We start from the raw sequence: 18,662 nt of genomic DNA on the forward strand, positions 1-18,662 counted from the left end.
GAGTATTTTATGTGTTTCATGTGCATTGATTGCTTCTTGTTATATGTGTTTTGCTTGATCTTGCTCAAATCTATTAAGCTTCCACAAGTTTAATTGTAGAAGTAGATTAAAGTATTTTGCTTTAGTTATATTGCATTATCAGGTTAATCTACGGTAAGAATTTCTACACGACTATTATTCACTTGCCACTTTGTAGGAGAAAAATACCAATGACCTAAAATCAATTATAATAATCTTCTAGTACATGCTAACTAAGGAGGATCACATCCTTATTCATAACCTAACAAATGATAAATACCTGGTGGGCCATTTTTAATGATGCCACACTAAATTTATTAAATCTTAACTACCCAAGTATGTCACATTTAATAATAATTAAAATTGTGGACCTAGTATGTATCACATTGAATGTCCACCATACTTATCCTACGTTGGTAGGGAGGATCCCAACATACAACTGATATACATCCATAAACGAGGGTCCCATTTACAATGAATTCTTTCAATGTTGAGAGTGAAGTGGTCCAAGAAGCTCCACCATAAACTTGGGTCTCATGTCTAGATGGTCACATTCACTCCCAATTAATGAAACCTAGCCTCATTAAATTATTTAGTGATGTGCTTCTAAATTCCCACCACAATCATGTTAATCAAAGAGATAGAACCATTTAGAAAGAGAGGGAAAGAAGGGTCTTCAATCATTGTGAAAAGAGGGAGCTAAAGAGAACTCTACCATTATCGAAATATTAAAAATTTGTAGACAAAAAATACCTTTGTTTTTCCTCAATATTATTCTATTCATATGGTAGAGAAGAATCATGAAAGAGATGCAATTAGTTGTCTTCCAACAAATGATTATTTTTTCTTATGTACATTTCTGGTTAATGATATGGCCATGCCCCTCATTCTATTCATATGGTAGAAAAGAATCATGCAAAACAATATATAATTATTTATTGGCCTTATTCTATTCATATGGTAGGAAAGAATTGTGAAAAATAATATACAATTTTGTTTTCTTATATAATTATTTATCTTCCAATAAATGATTATTTTTTCTTATGTATGTTTTTTTTATTAATAACATGGTGATACCTCTAACTAATGATATTTTTATTTAATACGTGCTCAATTTTTTTATACAATTCTTTATTTCATGCACTGCTATTTTAATATTTTACATTCTTCTTATAATTTATCTACATTCTTCTTATAATTTGTCTAAACATGACCCTTCTTCAAATTTACTAGAAAGAAATTGTGGAAACAATACAATATAACAAATTAATCAAACACACATATTATATGATACATAAACAAATATTATATAATACATAAAGTCAAAGTATCAAAATTTAACTCTCAAATATGATAAATGGGAGGTCTATCAGAAAAAAAAATTATATAGACATTATCAAATAAAAATATTTTTATTTAAAAATTGTATTTTTTCTTAAAACAATATAAATATATAATTAATTTTTGAAAATTAAATTATATAAAAATGTGAAATTTTTAATCTTATAACTTTAAATTTGAAATGATAACCCAAAAAGAAAAGGAAAAAAAGTGCTTGAAAAAGATTTATCTTAATAAATAAAAAATTAAAACATAATGAAAATAATAAAATACATCTGCTGGATAAACAACATAAAAAGAATGAAATATGGATAAACAACCGATACAATGAACCTAACAATGCTTTAAATTCATTTGTCAATATATTATCGAGGTAGGAAACATCTTACCATTTTATGAAATGATTTACACTTATTCACTTACATAGGAGCCACTTTCAGGAAATAAGATTTTTATATATGATTAATAAAGAATACTATATTTTTATTTATAGGTTATTAAATGCTAAATGTTTAGACTTTTTTAATTAAATCGTGTTAATAGTATTTAATGAATAAAATTTTATGCGTATATCCAATGGTATTGCATTAATAAAGTGTACATGGAATCCTCTTACACCCGAGGGAGGGTACAATGAATAAATTTGATTTAGATGTTTCATGTCTCGATTTCATTTCGATAATCAACTCAGAGAATCATGAGACGGAAGGCAAAGAAATTATGATAATAGATTTGATTGAAATTCTCCTTATTATTGCGGACTGGATGATGAGTGGAGAAAGAGTCCCTGACTTTATTGTCAATCTGTCATTATTTACGACAGCAACACCAGCAGGCAGCCATGGTGTGTCTCTCATTCATTCTTGTGAAATTGGACACGCAGTGTCTCCACCGAATTATCAATAACCACCCACCTATTCTTATCACCGTCAACATATATTCCAAGTTGCGTACAAACAAGATTGCAAATGCAGGGGCAGTAATACACATTGTAACCATCTCCATCACTTGCCTTTGCAATCTGAAACAACGAAGATGTATCCGAAGCTTTGATGAAACGTTTAGTGGTATTCGCATCATGCTCCTCAGACCACTCAGTGGATTGAACGCAAGTAGTCACAGCCGCCGTCTTCACGTTCAGAGCCACGTTCTCTTCCACAATTACCGACGAAAAGTTTGCCCTCCGACCCTTAAAAGGCGTGAACACCACAGGGAGTCCCCTCGATTTCTCAGAACTCTCCTGGTCCACATACATTGGGCAGCTGTTGTTCACGCGCAGCTTCAGTGCCAATCCACCGCCACTGCCAGTAACAGCCGGTAAAACGTAATATTCTTCCCCAAACAGCACAGGATGCCCCTCAGCATCTACCACATTTGGGTGGTCCGGTGTTTCCACAGTACCCTGCACCTTCAAGGTCAGATTAATGAGCAACATAGTTACTGCTACCATTTGGATTAACAGCATCGCCTTTCTCCTCGTTCCCCTGTTTCCAAATTTACACGCAAAACACATTAGCATTTTAGTAACACACAAATTATAACGCAAAACATAAGTAATTATTGTTGTATCAGTCCATAATGATCGGTAAGATAGGGGGCTAATAAATACCAAGCTGATGTAGAAGCCATAGCTATTGTAACTCCTGTGATTGTGGTTGTACTTTTATTGATCTTCAAATGCTCCTTTTGCAGTCAAGACTTAACGATATATGTATATATATATCAACAAACTATATTCGCAACCACCATCTTCCTAGGTATATATATAGAGACAAAAAGGAATGATGCAATAAATATTAAGGCAAGGCCATTATTTGGATTACTATCACAAGCTGTAGACGCTGAAAATTTAACAGTCAAGCTGTCATTTTGGACTTTGAATTTCGATTACTGCACATGTTTGGATCCAATTTCAACTCTCTACCTTATTGTCATTTGAATTATCAACTTCCCTGACTTCCAAGTAGAAGTTAAGTTACGCCGTGCACCTATGTGCACACAGCTTCTGCTTTCAAGGCACGCACGTGTTGTTGATAGGAACCTGAGATCTCATGCTTTCAAAAGCCCTGCATTCTTCGTTGTTGTGTCATGTCTTATCCAAAGAGCAACTTAGAAGACAAAGTCAAAGGAGATAAGGAGTAGTTGTTGCCATCCAACGACTGATAGAGTCGGCTCCGCAGAATGTCAAAATGAATTAACAGCGGCCAACGTATGACAATATTTTAGCAGCCAAGCAAACCTAGAAGCATCCAACCGTGTATTAACTTGGTGCAGTATAATTAATTTTGAGTATCCCATCAATTTCATCTAAAATAATTCAACAATCCTAAATAAAAAGTTTCATTCTCCGCAAAAGCTTTTATTTCATTACGTCCCAGAAAAACGAATTCTCAGCTGAACCAAAATAGCTTTAAATAAACTTAGCATAATAATTGTAAATATTTTGATAAAAAAATTCTATGCTGCCAGCGAATTCAAAGATTTTGTTGTCAGAAAAAGTTGAAATACATCCAAATATATTTTCAAGAGGAAAGAATATTTTTAGATTATTAATCTAGCCTGGTTGTAGTTGTCAATAATGATGTTATAATTTTAGATTATTATGTATTGTTTGAGAATTTAAAACAACTAAGTCTCAAAAACAGTCTTCATTGGACTTGGATTGAGATTCATGAGTTCATAATGTGAATCTGGTCATTATACAGAAAGCATGTTGTTTTTTTCTTCATTAGGATGTTGCTAAAAAAACTCCATGGATCTAAAAGAAGCTTTAAATAATGATTTTCCTTGCCTTTGGACATTGTTAAAAAGCTGTGTGGTGAGCTTATGGTTTAAAATCATGTTTTTCTTTTTCTACATTTCACTGTTGTTAAAAAGATTTGCCCTACAATCTTTAAGTTATGTTTTCTTTGCCTAAGATGACCATATTATTCTCTTATTTAATCTTCTTCATGTTGATGCTTTGAATGGTTTGTGTATGAGAATTTGGATGTTTACACTAGTTTGTGTGTTTGGATTTGGATAGTAATATCTTGACGGTAATGAAACATAATTTAAAACTATCTATTTACATTAATAATCCTAAAGGATTAATTGATATTCCCCTATTAATGCGAAGGTATGCCAAGTAACATTCGGAACTTTTCAAACCTTTCACCTCCTAGTGCCTTTGTGCCTTTGTAAATATATTTAAGATGTGCTTTGAAGTAGGACAATGTGTATGAATAACCTTGGCCTCTACATAATGTCGAATCAAGTGATATTTGGTGTTAATATACTTGATTTGGGATTCTTGGCCAACTGAATTGTAGAAGAGTTGTCAATAAGTAGTGAAGTAGAAGCCTTTCGTTTCTACTGCAAGTCTTCAAGTATTTTTCGAATCCAACTGATTTATTTTGTAGCATGAGTTGCTACAACATATTTGGTTTCTGTTGTAGAATCAAAAGGAATAGACTACTTTTGTGATCTCCAACTCATGGTTGTTGATCCAAGACTCATCAAATAACCACAAGTAGAGACTTCATTCTCCTTATCTCAAAACCGAGTCTAAATAGCGAGTGAGATGGAAATCTGCAAATTTGGAATATTTGATGCCGAATGTTCCAGTATCTTTCAAATACTTGACAACTCACTTTGCTGCATTCCAATGACCTTCATATGGATGATGCATGAGCTTGGAAATTATCCCTACAACCAAAGCTATGTCACTTGAGTAGTAGTTAGAAAATTCAAACTTTCGACAAGTTGTATGTACTTTGTTGGATCTTCAAACGTACTTCCTTCAATGGAAGTAAGATTCCAATTTTACTCCAAGCATTAGCAATTGGGTTACAATCCTGCATTCCAAATCTATCTAATAACTATCTAATATACTTCTTCTAACAAATAAAAATATGTTTGGTATTTTGATCAACTTCAATTCGTAAATAATATTGCAATAAACCCAAATATATCATATCAAAAAATTTCAATAATTCTCTTTTAATGGATGCTATATAGTCATCATTTTTTCCTAGGATCATCAAATCATCTACATACACAATCAAATATACAATTGGCTTCCCAATCTCCTTGATAAAAAGAGTTTCAACATCCAAATCAAAGAACTTATAATTCAAGTTGAGAAAGTTTCCATTAGCAGTTGCAACAGGCATAGGTCCACATAAATATGAATGTATGAGACCTAATTTTCGTGAAGCTCTAAAAGAAGAACTATTAAAAGGTTGTTTACATTTTTTTCGCAAAATACACTCATCACAAGGTGTCATCTTTCTTGGAATTGTAGGAATACTTTTAATACCTTGTTTTTTCTCAATTTTGATGCTTCCATAATTTATGTGACCAAATTGAGCATGCCACAATAAGTTGGGAGACATTATATCACTTTGTTACGCCAAAAGAGAATATTTGTCACAAGAATTAGTAGATGAGGTACCATTAAATTTTTAAAGCATACCTTCTTCTACACAAGTCATAATAATTGCATGAGCATATGCTTTTCATATCTCAATGATGCCATCAAATATATGAATAAAACACCCGTGCTTCAGAATATGGATAAGAGACATCAAATTTCACTTAAACGGTTGAATATAAGGTACATTGTGTAAAACATAATCTCGAAGAGTCAATATCCTCAAACGAATAGACCCAATGCCAAATTGTTTAATCTAAGACTTGTCAACAATATAAATAACACCATCAATATCATCACTAAAAATTTCAAAATAAATCTCCCCTAAATCGCATATGACAAGTGGCTCTTGAGTCCAAAATCCAACTATGTGGCCATGAAGAAAATACAATGTTGAAAACATCATTAATATTAAAATCGCAGAGAGAAACATTGTAATGTGCAAACTCATATGACTTTAGCTTATCTAGTGGTGGATGATCTTTTTTTCATTCAATTTTTCTCTCCTTTCACTAACTTTCTCCCAAGGGATTTTACAGTTAGCATCAATATGACCAATTGTACCACATCTAAAACATTTGATAGTTGGTATATCATTAAAATTCCTTTGTTGTTTATTATTTTGTTATCCGTCTCCCTGATTATTTTTTCCTCCCTCTACCTCTATAATTTCTCCTGCCACTACATCTACTACTTTTATCACCTCTAGAAGTTTCAACATGAGACTTCTGATCCTTGTGTGCAAGGCAAAAAGTTTATATGTTAGTGTTAGGTGGAGTATCTTTCTTCCCAAATGCCTTTTCTCATCCCCAAATTAAACAATTTCTGTTGACACCTAATCCTCTGCGATTGGGTGAATTTATGTAAATAGTTAAATTAGGAATGTGAACAATCATGAGGAGATGAACTGAGCAGTCACACCCTTTGTATATAACAATAGCATACCTAATGAAATGAATCGAATCCGTTTTACTACCTATTGGAGAGTTACTGGCTGGCCTGACATGGTATGAGAGCTAGTTCTCAAAATAGTTTTAACTCCCTTCATTTTTCCAACTGTCCTCTGTCGTTCTGACCTGAGCACTGTTTTGACTGACTTATGTCCTCTGCGTTGTGTATCACTGCCTTAACGCATCAGTCCATATTCCTTTCTACTGCGCCACTGCGCTTTGTCCATAATGCTCTCTATAACGCATTTGTCTCTCATAAGTCGCAGCTTGTCTCTGACCGCATCTGAAACTGAATAGTCAAGGTTCGAATCTCCATTATGGCGTCCATTCGCACTGAACGTTGCTCTGAAATCAATGCTGGTTGAAACGTTGTGTTCATTGAAACACTGTGTTAACGTTGGATTGAACGCTGTTCAATTGAAACGTTCTGTTCATTGAAACGTTGTGTTAACATTGTATACCATTCAGTCACACCATTAATTTGCAAACCACGCCATTAGGTTCGGAGCTCGAAGACTTGGCATCATTGACAACCGTGATGAGCCCAAGCGTGATGAGCCCAGTAGCAGAAGCATGGTTGTGAGTGTGAATTTAAATGCTCCCTGAAAGAGTGATGAGCCCAGCAGTGGAAGCGTGGTTGTGAGCATGATTTTAAATGCTACTGTTTATTTCAAATGCGTTTTGAATGATGCCATTTCAAATAAGTTCGAATGCAGATGTTTCAAATAAGTTCAAATGTTGTTGTTGTATTTAAACACTGGCCTGTTCATATATAAAAATGCTGGCTATTCATGTATTTAAATGCTGGCCTGTTCATATATTTAAACGTTGGCCTGTTCATGTATTTAAAGGCTGACTGATATTAAGGTGATGCGCTGAACAGTGGATGTTCAATTAATGGTGTCCATGGACATGGTAGACATTTCATAAGGAGACAACGAGTGGATGTTCAATTAACAGTGCGTGGTGTATTTTCATGTATGTCTCTATTAGTATTTTCAGTGCGCAGCTGAATTGGTATTTTTGGTGCACTAGAGGACTAAGTTGTGATACTCCCTTTTAAAAATTTGTCGAAATATTCTCTTTGGATTGAATAATATGTTGCCATACTTCTTTGTTTTAAAGTTTGGTCAATATATTGAATGACAAAGGTGTGAAATTTTTGTATGGTGAATGGTTTCAAATACATTTTCAAATGACGTTGTTTCATGTAAAAACATTGGTGTGGTGAACGTTGAATGAAATTTTATTAAGTTTTTTTATGTCGATATGTTATATGGTTGAGAAGTGGAAGGTATAACATATATATTGTTTTCTATCAGCAGAAGTAATTTCTTTTCTTACAGAATGCATTCAATCATCTCCATGGTAGGAATAGTTCTCACTAGCAAGGAGAACTATCCTGAGTGGTCCGGAATGATAAAACACACCCTCATCTTCAATGAGTTATGGAAAGGAGTGTGAGTAGGAGAAGGAGAAAATGACCCAGTACAGCCTACCTCAGACAAAGAACTCGTCATTTGGGAAAACAAGAACAACAAAGATTATGCATTAATCGCAACATCTGTAAATGAAGAGGTGAGTCGCCATATTTCTTCATATTCAACTGCCTTTGAAGCCCTACAAAAACTAAAAGAACTCTATGACTCACATTCTGCACTTGAGGTTGTCCAACTCATGATTAAACTCTTAACTCTTGAACTGCAAAATAATGTGTTGGGTCCCTATAATACTAGTGATTACCCCATTACTATTGTAGTTATACCCCTTATTAATATTGTTGTGCCCCTATTGCCCCCATATTATTATTATTGTGCCCCATAGAATCCCTCTATTTTTATTTTTGTGGCTTTATATTATTATTGTTAGGTCGGCTGGATTATATTGTGACTCCTTAGACTCCTATATATAGAAAGGAGGTTTTGTCATTTGAATCATCCAAGAATTGTTCATTTATGTAATGTAAAGGAGGTTGCCCCCTCGAAGAGGCTGAATTCTAAGGCGTTGATCTATCTTTTCTATCTTTTCTTGAGCTAGTTTCGTAACAAAAAACCCATTTGAGAAGAAATCACGCTAAACCTCGGGTCCGAATTTCAGAGCTTTTTGCGCGATATTTGCTGAGATATGATATGAGGAAGTTGGTCCTTTTGCAGACTCCTGAACTACATTCAAAACATGGGACTTGGGGAAAATCGTCATAACTTTCTCTCTGGGGATCGGATTGAAATTTCGTAAGAAGGTACAGAAAGAGGACAATATCGAGCTCCCACAAAGTGAAAAAGGTGTGTAGATTTTCTTAAATTTTTTCTTAAGCTTGGTTTGAAAAATTATTTTGGAGGAATTCAAAGGGCATAGTACAACATTATTATCGGTAACTGATGCCCAGACTAAATAAAATGCAAATCTAGTAAGGAACCTAAAAGCTCTAGCATGACTCATGAAAAAGAGGAAGAAATGCAACATGATATATCAAAATTACAGGACCAAGTGCAACAACTGTCCCTTGCACAAAAAGGAACAGAATCTAAGATGGATGGTTTAAAGAAAGATGTAGAAGCTAAGATGGATGGTTTAAAGAAAGGTGTAGAAGCTAAGATGGACTGTTTAAAGAAAGGCGTAGAAGCTAAGATGATTGACGTGGAAGCTAAGATGAATGATTTGAAGATAGATTTTAAGACAGACATGGACGAGTTCAAGATAAATATGAATAAGTTGCTACAAGAAATGGTCCTAAGGGTGAAAGGGTACTAAAGGAAACTGATGATGAGAACAAAATAAATGTTAATCATGATTCCATATACGCTAATGTTGGACCGAAGACTCACCATATTCCAAAAATCGATATGAGGAAGTTTGATGGCAAGGATCCTGCCACATGGATATTACAAATGGAGCAATTCTTCGATCTCAATAATGTGCAAAACACACAAAAGGTACGTATGGCAACTTTATATTTGGAACCAAATCAGTTTGTATGGTATCAATGACTTTGCTCTCGTAAACCATTTATCACTTGGGCAATTTTTACAGAAGAATTGATATCACATTATTAGGATACAAAAAGCAACACTTTTTTTAGCCAATTGATAAGCCTCAAACAAAAGGGTTCAATAATGGAGCACATTGAGGAGTTCCAAAAATTAAACATAAGGGTAGAAGATATTCCAGAGGAGCATAGGATTGATGTGTTCATAGGGTCTTTAAAGGATAATATCCAACATGATGTTCACCTTTGGGAACCTGATTCATTAGAGAAGGCATTCAGGTTAGCAAGAAAAATGGAAAGCAAAATTATGGCAACCAGGAAGCATACCACTCACAACTATAAAGACGGAAGTGTTGTTGCCCCTAGTCTTCCACAACCTATAAGGTTCACACCACAAAAAATGGAAGAAAAAAGAGCAAAAGGGCGTTTTTATAGTTGTGATAGCAAATACACTAAAGGTCATAAGTGTGCTGAGAAGAAATTATTCTACATATATTGTGAAGAGGAAGAAGAAAAGGAGCAAGAGAGGTCAAAAGAAGAGGATATACTCCAAAAACAAAGCCTAGATGAAGAACAAATAAATCCGACCATATCTTGTAATGCATTGGTGGGAATTACCACTCCTCAAACCATCAAGATAGAAGGACAAATCAAGAAGAAAAAGGTAATAGTGTTGATTGATTCAGGAAGCACCCACAATTTTATTCATTGTAAGGTAGCAAAAGAATTGAATTGCTTCCTATATCCAGCACCAGAGTGTCAAGTGATGATTGCAAATGGAGGAACAATAAATTGCTCTAGAAAGTGCCATGATATCAAGCTATCCATGGGAGAATATGTATTGACTAGCCCAATGCTTTCCATTCCAATGGGAGGTGCTGATGTTGTGCTAGGAGTCCAATGGCTACAATCCCTGGGTACAATAGCTTTTAATTTTCAAGAACTTTTCATCAAATTTTCTACGGAAGGAAAGGAAGTTGAATTATGGGGTATTGCAGCGAAACCAAGAAAGATAATCAACTCTAATAGTATGAAAATCTTCTAAAAAAGGAGCAAAGAGGTGTAATTGGACAATTATGCTCGCTAGATGTTTCCACATCGAAATCATCTATTTCTCCAGATCTTCAAAAAGTCCTAGACAATCATTCCATGGTATTTGAGACTCCCAAGGGTCTCCCACCTATGCGTGATCATGATCATGCTATTCATTTGATTCCAGGAAGTGTTCCTCCAAACATCAGGCCGTATAGATATCCCTATGTCCAAAAGAGTGAAATTGAACATATGGTTGCAGAAATGCTAGAGGCTGGTATAATTCAACCGAGTCAAAGTTCTTTCTCTGCTCCAGTAGTATTGGTGCACAAGAAGGATGGATCATGGCGCATGTGTCCCGATTACAGGGAGCTCAAAAAGCTCACTATTAAAGATAAGTTCCCCATTCCTGTCATTGATGAATTACCGGATGAATTGCATGGATCAATTTACTTCACCAAGTTGGATCTTCGTTCAGGATATCATCAAACTAGAATGAAGACTGAAGACATTCCGAAAACAACATTTAGAACTCATGAGGGTCATTACGAATTTTTGGTCATGCCTTTTGGCCTTACCAATGCACCTTCAACATTTCAAGGTTTGATGAATTCAATTTTCAAACCATTCCTTAGAAAATATGTGTTAGTATTTTTTGATGATATACTAATCTACAGCAAGTCTTGGAAGGATGTTGAACATGTTGACAAGGTGCTACAACTATTGAAGGAGAAACAATTATATGCAAAAAGATCCAAATGTTTCTTTGGAGTCCAGGAGGTGGAATATTTGGGTCATATTGTATCTCATGAAGGATTTAAGGTAGACCCTAGCAAAATTAAAGCCATTAAGGAATGGAAAATTCCCACATCCATAAAGCATCTGCGAGGATTTCTCGGGTTGACAAGGTATTATCACAAGTTTGTTAAGAATTATGGGAGAATAGCAGCACCTCTAACAACATTATTGAAGAAAGATGCATTTTCTTGGACTTCGGAAGCAACAAAGGCCTTTGAACATCTTAAAGAGGCAATGTGCCAAGCACCTGTCTTAGCTACACCGGACTTCACAAAAACCTTTATTGTGGAATGTGATGCTTCAGGAAATGGAATTGGTGCTGTTCTAATGCAAGATGAAAGACCCATTGCTTTTGAAAGTCGTCCAATCAAGGGAATGTTTTTAAGAAAAGCTATTTATGAGAAGGAAATGTTGGCAATACTCCATGCACTTAAGAAATGGCGACCCTACCTAATGGGTAGACACTTCAAGGTAGAAATGGATCATGATATCCTTAAATACATTTTACAACAAAGATTATCCTCTGAAGAGCAACAAAAATGGGTCACAAAGATGTTGGGTTATGACTTTGAAATCATCTACAAAAAAGGGAAGCAAAATGTGGTGGCAGATGCACTCTCAAGAAAGGATGAGGATGTGGAAGCATTGTTGTGCGCCATTTCTATTATCCAACCAGATTGGATAAATGAAGCAAGGGAGGAATGGAAGAATGACGAAGAAGTGTGGGCACTTATTCGAAATTTACAACAAGATTCCAGTACGTCTGGTACATTTAGCTGGCAAAATGATTCGTTATGGTACAAAGATCGCTTATACCTCTGTAAGAATTCCCACCTAAAACAAAATATTCTTATGGAATTGCACACTTCTCCCTTAGGAGGGCACTCAGGATTTTTAAAAACTTACCACAGGGTTAAGAAGGAATTTTTTTGGGATGGCCTTAAATCAGATATTCAAAAGTTTGTGGCTGAATGTTTGGTTTGCCAACAAAATAAAGTTGAAACAATTAAGACACCAGGTCTATTACAACCTTTATCCATTCCAAGCCAACGTTGGGAGGAGCTTTCAATGGATTTTATCACAAGTTTACCCAAGTCTGAGGGAAAGAGTGTCATCATGGTGGTAGTTGACAGACTTACCAAGTATGAACACTTTTGTGCATTATCACATCCATTTAAAGCCAGTACAGTTTCTACTGCATTTATGGAAACAATTCAAAAGCTACATGGAAACCCAAAGATTATTGTAAGTGACAGAGATCCCATTTTCACTGGAAATTTTTGGACAGAATTATTTTCTTGTCTTGGCACTCAGTTTTCTCATAGCTCATCTTATCATCCTCAATCTGATGGGCAAACTGAGATAGTAAACAAATTCTTGGAAGGATATCGTTGTTGCTTTGTATCTGATAAATAGACACAATGGGTTAAATGGTTGCCTCTGGCTGAATGGTGGTATAACACTTCCTTCCATACAGCAACAAAAATGACCCCATTTATGGCACTTTATGGGTATCAACCACCATCCATCACATCATTTTTAAGAGAAAATTCTAAGGTTCAGGCAGTAGAACATCACATCGAACATCAACAACAAGTCCTCCAACTCTTAAAGGATAACCTCGAGTTGGCACAGAATAGAATGAAACAACAGGCAGATCAACATCGTAGTGAAAGAAGTTTTGATGTAGGTGATTGGGTATTCCTATGGCTAAAACCATATAAGCAAATTTCCCTCAAGCAAGCTAAGAAGGATAATAAATTATCACCAAAGTATTATGGTCCGTACAAGGTGTTGCAAAAGATTGGCACTATGGCATACAAATTGGAGCTTCCTGCAGCTTCTCGATTGCACCCAGTTTTCCATGTTTCATGTTTAAAGAAGGTTATAAGCGACAAGCTCCCAGTTCAAACAATATTACCAGAACTTGACGAGGAAGGAAAAATTATATTGGAATCGGAAGCAGTCACAGAAACAAGAACTCGACAGCTAAGAAATCGTTCAATTTCAGAGTATCTTATCAAGTGGAAGAACTTATCTACTGAAGATTCCACATGGGAGGATGAGAATTTTATGCAGAAGTATCTAGAACTACTCAAGCGTTGAGGACAACACTTTTTTGAAGGAGAGGGGCATGTTGGGTCCCTATAATACTAGTGATTACCCCATTACTATTGTAGTTATACCCTTTATTAATATTGTTGTGCCCCTATTGCCCCCATATTGTTATTATTGTGCCCCATAGAATCCCTCTATTGTTATTTTTGTGGCTTTATATTATTATTGTTAGGTCGGTTGGATTATATTGTGACTCCTTAGACTCCTATATATAGAAAGGAGGTTTTTTCATTTGAATCATCCAAGAATTGTTCATTTATGTAATGTAAAGGAGGTTGCCCCCTCGAAGAGGCTGAATTCTAAGGCGTTGATCTATCTTTTCTATCTTTTCTTGAGCTAGTTTCATAACATAATGATCCTCTTTCTCTCACATCTGAAGTAAAGTCTATAATGCATGATATCAAATATACTAACGTTGAGCTGGATATCCCTCTTATTGCTTTTCTCAAGGCACTTTATCCTACTTACTCCAATTATCTTAAGTCTTTGCGAGAAAATGAAAATCTCAAAGATATAACCTTTGACTCTCTTGTGAAAAATTTTGCTGAAAGAGAGAAAGCTTTTGGAAAGAAGACAACCCCTGAGTCTTCTGAAGAGACTGTGTGCCTTGCTCATAAAGAAAAGCATCCTGCTCAAGATTCTACAAGAGGAAGAGGTGGACGAAGAGGAAGAGGAAGATATTTCAGAGGCAGGGGGGCAGACATTCTCAAGGAGAAAGGGCAGATCTGCACTGCATTCGCTGCAAAAGAAATGGATTACATGATGCCTCTACATGCAAGCTACCATGGGACAAAATTGGGCAGAAAAGAAACCAACAGAAAGGTAAAATTGATGATACAGACAAAGGTAAAGCACCTGAATCCGCTCACTATATTGAGGCACAATGTAACATTGGAGTAAATGAAGATTTGTTTAATGCTTCACTTGCTTCTTGGAAAAATGATTGGTTGCTTGATTCAGGAGCAACTTGTCACATGACTCATAGAAAATATTTTTTGAAGATTTCACTGACAATGTTGATGGAGCAATATACTTTGCAGATCAATCAAAAATCAAGCCATCAGGGCTTGGCACAATCAAGCTTAAACTGCCTGGTCTTCCAGACATTCTTCTGGATCATGTTCTATATCTCCCATAACTCAAAAGAAACTTGTTTTCCTTGGTCCACATCTGCCAGCAAGGTCACTCCATTCATATTTTTGATGGCAAGCTTGAGGTAAGAAAAGCAAGTGACCACTCACTTGTCATGAGGGGAATAGAAGAAGAAAGGCTTCTCAAACTGCAAGGAACCTCTGCTCATGCACAACATTTCTCATATATTTCTCATCATGAAGAAGGTACACTTCCATCAAGTTTATTATGGCATGCTAGATTTGGACATTTAAGCTATGAGAGTCTCCGCTTATTGAAGAAAAATGGTGTTGCTGGTTTGCCTACAATTCCTAGAAAACTTAAGCAATGTGATGCTTGCATTCTAGGAAAGCATAGCAAACAATATTTCCATGATTCACATTCAAGAGCACATAGGAAGCTTGAACTTATTCATTCAGATTTATGTGGTCCAATTCCTGTACCTTCTACAAATGGAAATAAATATATCATGACATTTATTAATGACTACACCAGAATGTGTTGGGTTTATTTATTGAAGAACAAATCTGATGCTTTCCAAACATTCAAGAATTTTCATAAATGGATTGAAAATGATGCACAATCTCATATTGGGTCTATTCACACTGATAATGGAAAATAATATACATCAAATGAATTTGAAAACTATCTTCACCAACATGGGATCAAACATCAAAAAATTGTGCCTTATAAACCCCAACAGAATGGTGTAGCTGAAAGAATGAATAGAACAATCTTGAATATGGTACGATCCATGCTTTTCTTCAAAAATGTAAAGATAATGTTTTGGGCTGATGCTATTCTATGTGCTGCATATATAAAGAATAGATGTCCATCTAATGCTATAAGAAACAAGACTCCTTATGAATTTTGGTATGGACATGTTCCTTCGGCAAAACATCTCAAGGTCTTTCGTTCCACCTGTTATTCTTTGATACCAAAGGTACATAGAAACAAACTTGGTGCTAGAAGTCGTAAATGTATCTTCCTGGGGTATTCAAACACCTCCAAAGCATACCGCCTCTATGATGAAGTAAATAAAAAGTTTGTTGTATCTAGAGATGTAATTTTTCTTGAATCATCCAAATATGACAATGTTGTTGAGCGGCAACTTGATCGCTTGGATAGATTCGCAAAAACAAAATCATTTCAAGAATTTGATAATCAGATTCCACATCTTGAAGGGGGGATTCCTATACTAGATCAACATGTGGAATCTTCTTTTGAAGAACACTCTCCCCTGCATGAAACTCCAACAATGGATGATGCTTTAAGTGATGTAATTGATAGAATTGGGAGACTCAATCTTGATTCAGTACCAACTCAAACAACAGAGCAGCCTGGACCATCTCAGAAAGGTCCCCCAAAGTGGCTAACGAAGACACTTGAAAGTGTTCATCCTGATGAAATTGGAAAAACAGGAACCAAAAATTCAAACCGACAAAATGGAGGTGATGTCGATGACTCTAATTCACCTGTTGATATGAATGTTTCTTATGATTGTGAATTGAACTTGTCTACAAATTTTGAAGCAACTTCCTTTAAATACACTGCTTCTCATGATGAATGGAATGAAGCGACACAAAAGGAGTATGATGCCCTCATAAAGAACGACACTTGGAAGCTTGTTGATCCTCCATTTGGAACCAAACCAATTGGCTGCAAGTGGGTCTACAAGAACAAGTACAAAGCTGATGGCTCACTTGACAAACACAAAGCTAGGCTTGTGGAAAAAGGTTTTGCATAGAAAGAAGGGGTCGATTATGAGGAAACTTTTGCCCCCACAGTAAAATGGGCCACCATCCAGACACTCTTTGCACTAGCAGCCCAGAACGGTTGGAAAGTCCATAAAATGGATGTAAAAACTGCTTTCTTGAATGGAGATCTAAAAGAGAATTTTTTTATGTCCCAGCTTGAAGGATTTGCTGTGAAAGGACATGAACATAAAGTATGCAAACTTGTGAAGACCTTGTATGGCCTCAAACAAGCACCGCGAGCCTGGTATGAAAAAATAACTGAGCATCTTCTGAAACTCAACTTCAATCATTTTGATCTTGATGATGCAACTTTATTTGTCAAGAAAGTTGGAAAAACAGTTGTATATCTTGTGGTATATGTAGATGATCTTTTAATGACAGGGAACAATGAAAGCTACATTGCATCCATAAAGAAGGAATTGGGGAGAAGTTTTGAAATTACTGATTTGGGCTATGTTCATTACTATCTTGGCATTGAAATAACCCAACATCCAAAATCCATATTTCTTTCTCAAAAGAAATACATTGGAGATTTGTTAAACAGATTTGGTATGACAGAGTGCAATCCTCTTACTACTCCAATGGAACAAAACTTAAAGCTCACATCTATTGAAGGAAAGGAATTTGAGGATGAACAAAGTATAGACAACTTGTAGGAAGTCTCAACTACCTTACTACTACCAGACCAGACATTTCATTTGCTGTTGGAATCCTCTCCAGGTTTATGCAAAAGCCTTGTGAGGTACATTGGTCTACTGCAATGGAACTCAAGACTTTGGAATCAAGTACACACAGGTGGATGACTTCAGTTTGATCGGATACTCTGATTCAGACTTCGATGGAGACAAAGAAACTATGGTATCTACTTCAGGATATGCTATGAGTCTTGGATCAGGAGCTGTCTCCTGGAGATCACGCAAACAATCAGTTCCAGCAGATTCCACAACAGAAGCAGAATACGTGGCAGCAGCTGAAGCAACAAAAGAAATTATGTGGCTCATGAAAATTTTTGAAGATTTGCAGGTAAAACAAGTACAATCAACTCCACTCATGATTGACAACACCTCTGCAATAAAGTTGGCCAAGAACCCAAAGTTCCATGATCGAACAAAGCACATCAATACTAAATATCATCTGATCCAACATCATGTTGAGGCCAAAACAATCCATCTCCGTCATTGTTCCACAAATGAGCAAATTGCAAACATCTTCACCAAAGCGCTTGGAAGAGAAAAGCTTGAAAGATTTAGAATGATGCTTGGACTCACCAACATCCCTTTAGATTAAGGGGGGTAATGTTGACACCTAATCCTCTACGATTGGGTGAATTTATGTAAATAGTTAAATTAGGAATGTGAACAGTCATCAGGAGATGAACTGAGCAGTCACACCCTTTGTATATAACAATAGCATACCTGATGAAATGAGTCGAATCAGTTTTACTGCCTATTGGAGAGTTACTGCCTGGGCTGACAATTTCAACAACAACTGAATAATTTCAAAGCTTTGAATGTGGTATCACAAGAAACAATATATCGTCTTACCTCTTCTATCATTAAAGCAATTATTAATGCATATGCCTTGTTGTCCTTTGTCTCCCAAATTGCACGTTGCTTCTTGTTATCAAGCGGCTCTGATGGAATTTATTTTCCGTCTCTATCCTTATTTCCTTGAGAAACTTCCCACAAATCGTTAAAAGCAAGGGAACTTTTAAGCTTTCTAAACCACTCTTAATAAATCTCCTTTCCACTAAGCACAATTCCAACTATGGTGACTATTGAAGTCAATTATTTTTTGTTGAAAATACTCTTCAAACAAATCATTTTCTTCAAACAAATCCTTTTCAAAATCTCAGATATATAAAATACTCCTCTAAAAGAAAATATAAATCCCCCTCTCCTTTTGCTTCAAATAAAAAATGCCTTAGTGGTTTGATGGTGTGTATCAAAAATAACCTTGAGGAGGGCTAAGTTCAAACCTCACTGTATTCCTCTTTATGAAAAAAATCTTTTAATAAAAACTTTCTTTATGAAAGTTTCCTTTCAATAAAAACTTAAATAAAATATTCGTGCTCTGTCTCCATTAATTTTATTGAAAATATACCCTTGTGCCATGAA

The 18,662-nt window shown here is 35.5% G+C and overlaps 1 protein-coding gene across 1 annotated transcript; it reads right to left on the minus strand.

Annotated features, from left to right (window-relative positions):
* Window positions 1–2,168: 2,168 nt before the first annotated feature.
* On the minus strand, window positions 2,169–3,107 carry LOC149262501 (kunitz type trypsin inhibitor 104-like). Its single transcript, XM_089385058.1, has 2 exons — window positions 2,969–3,107; window positions 2,169–2,843 (listed from the first exon to the last, which is right to left on the minus strand). Exons 1-2 carry the CDS (start codon window positions 2,986–2,988, stop codon window positions 2,213–2,215), a joined length of 651 nt encoding a protein of 216 aa, XP_089241184.1. The 5' UTR covers window positions 2,989–3,107; the 3' UTR covers window positions 2,169–2,212.
* Window positions 3,108–18,662: the final 15,555 nt, after the last annotated feature.

Source organism: Pinus tabuliformis, chromosome 6, assembly GCF_031772625.1.
Source record: "Pinus tabuliformis cultivar Carrire ecotype Pingquan chromosome 6, CPIR1, whole genome shotgun sequence".
In the NCBI taxonomy this organism is placed as follows: Eukaryota; Viridiplantae; Streptophyta; class Pinopsida; order Pinales; family Pinaceae; genus Pinus; species Pinus tabuliformis.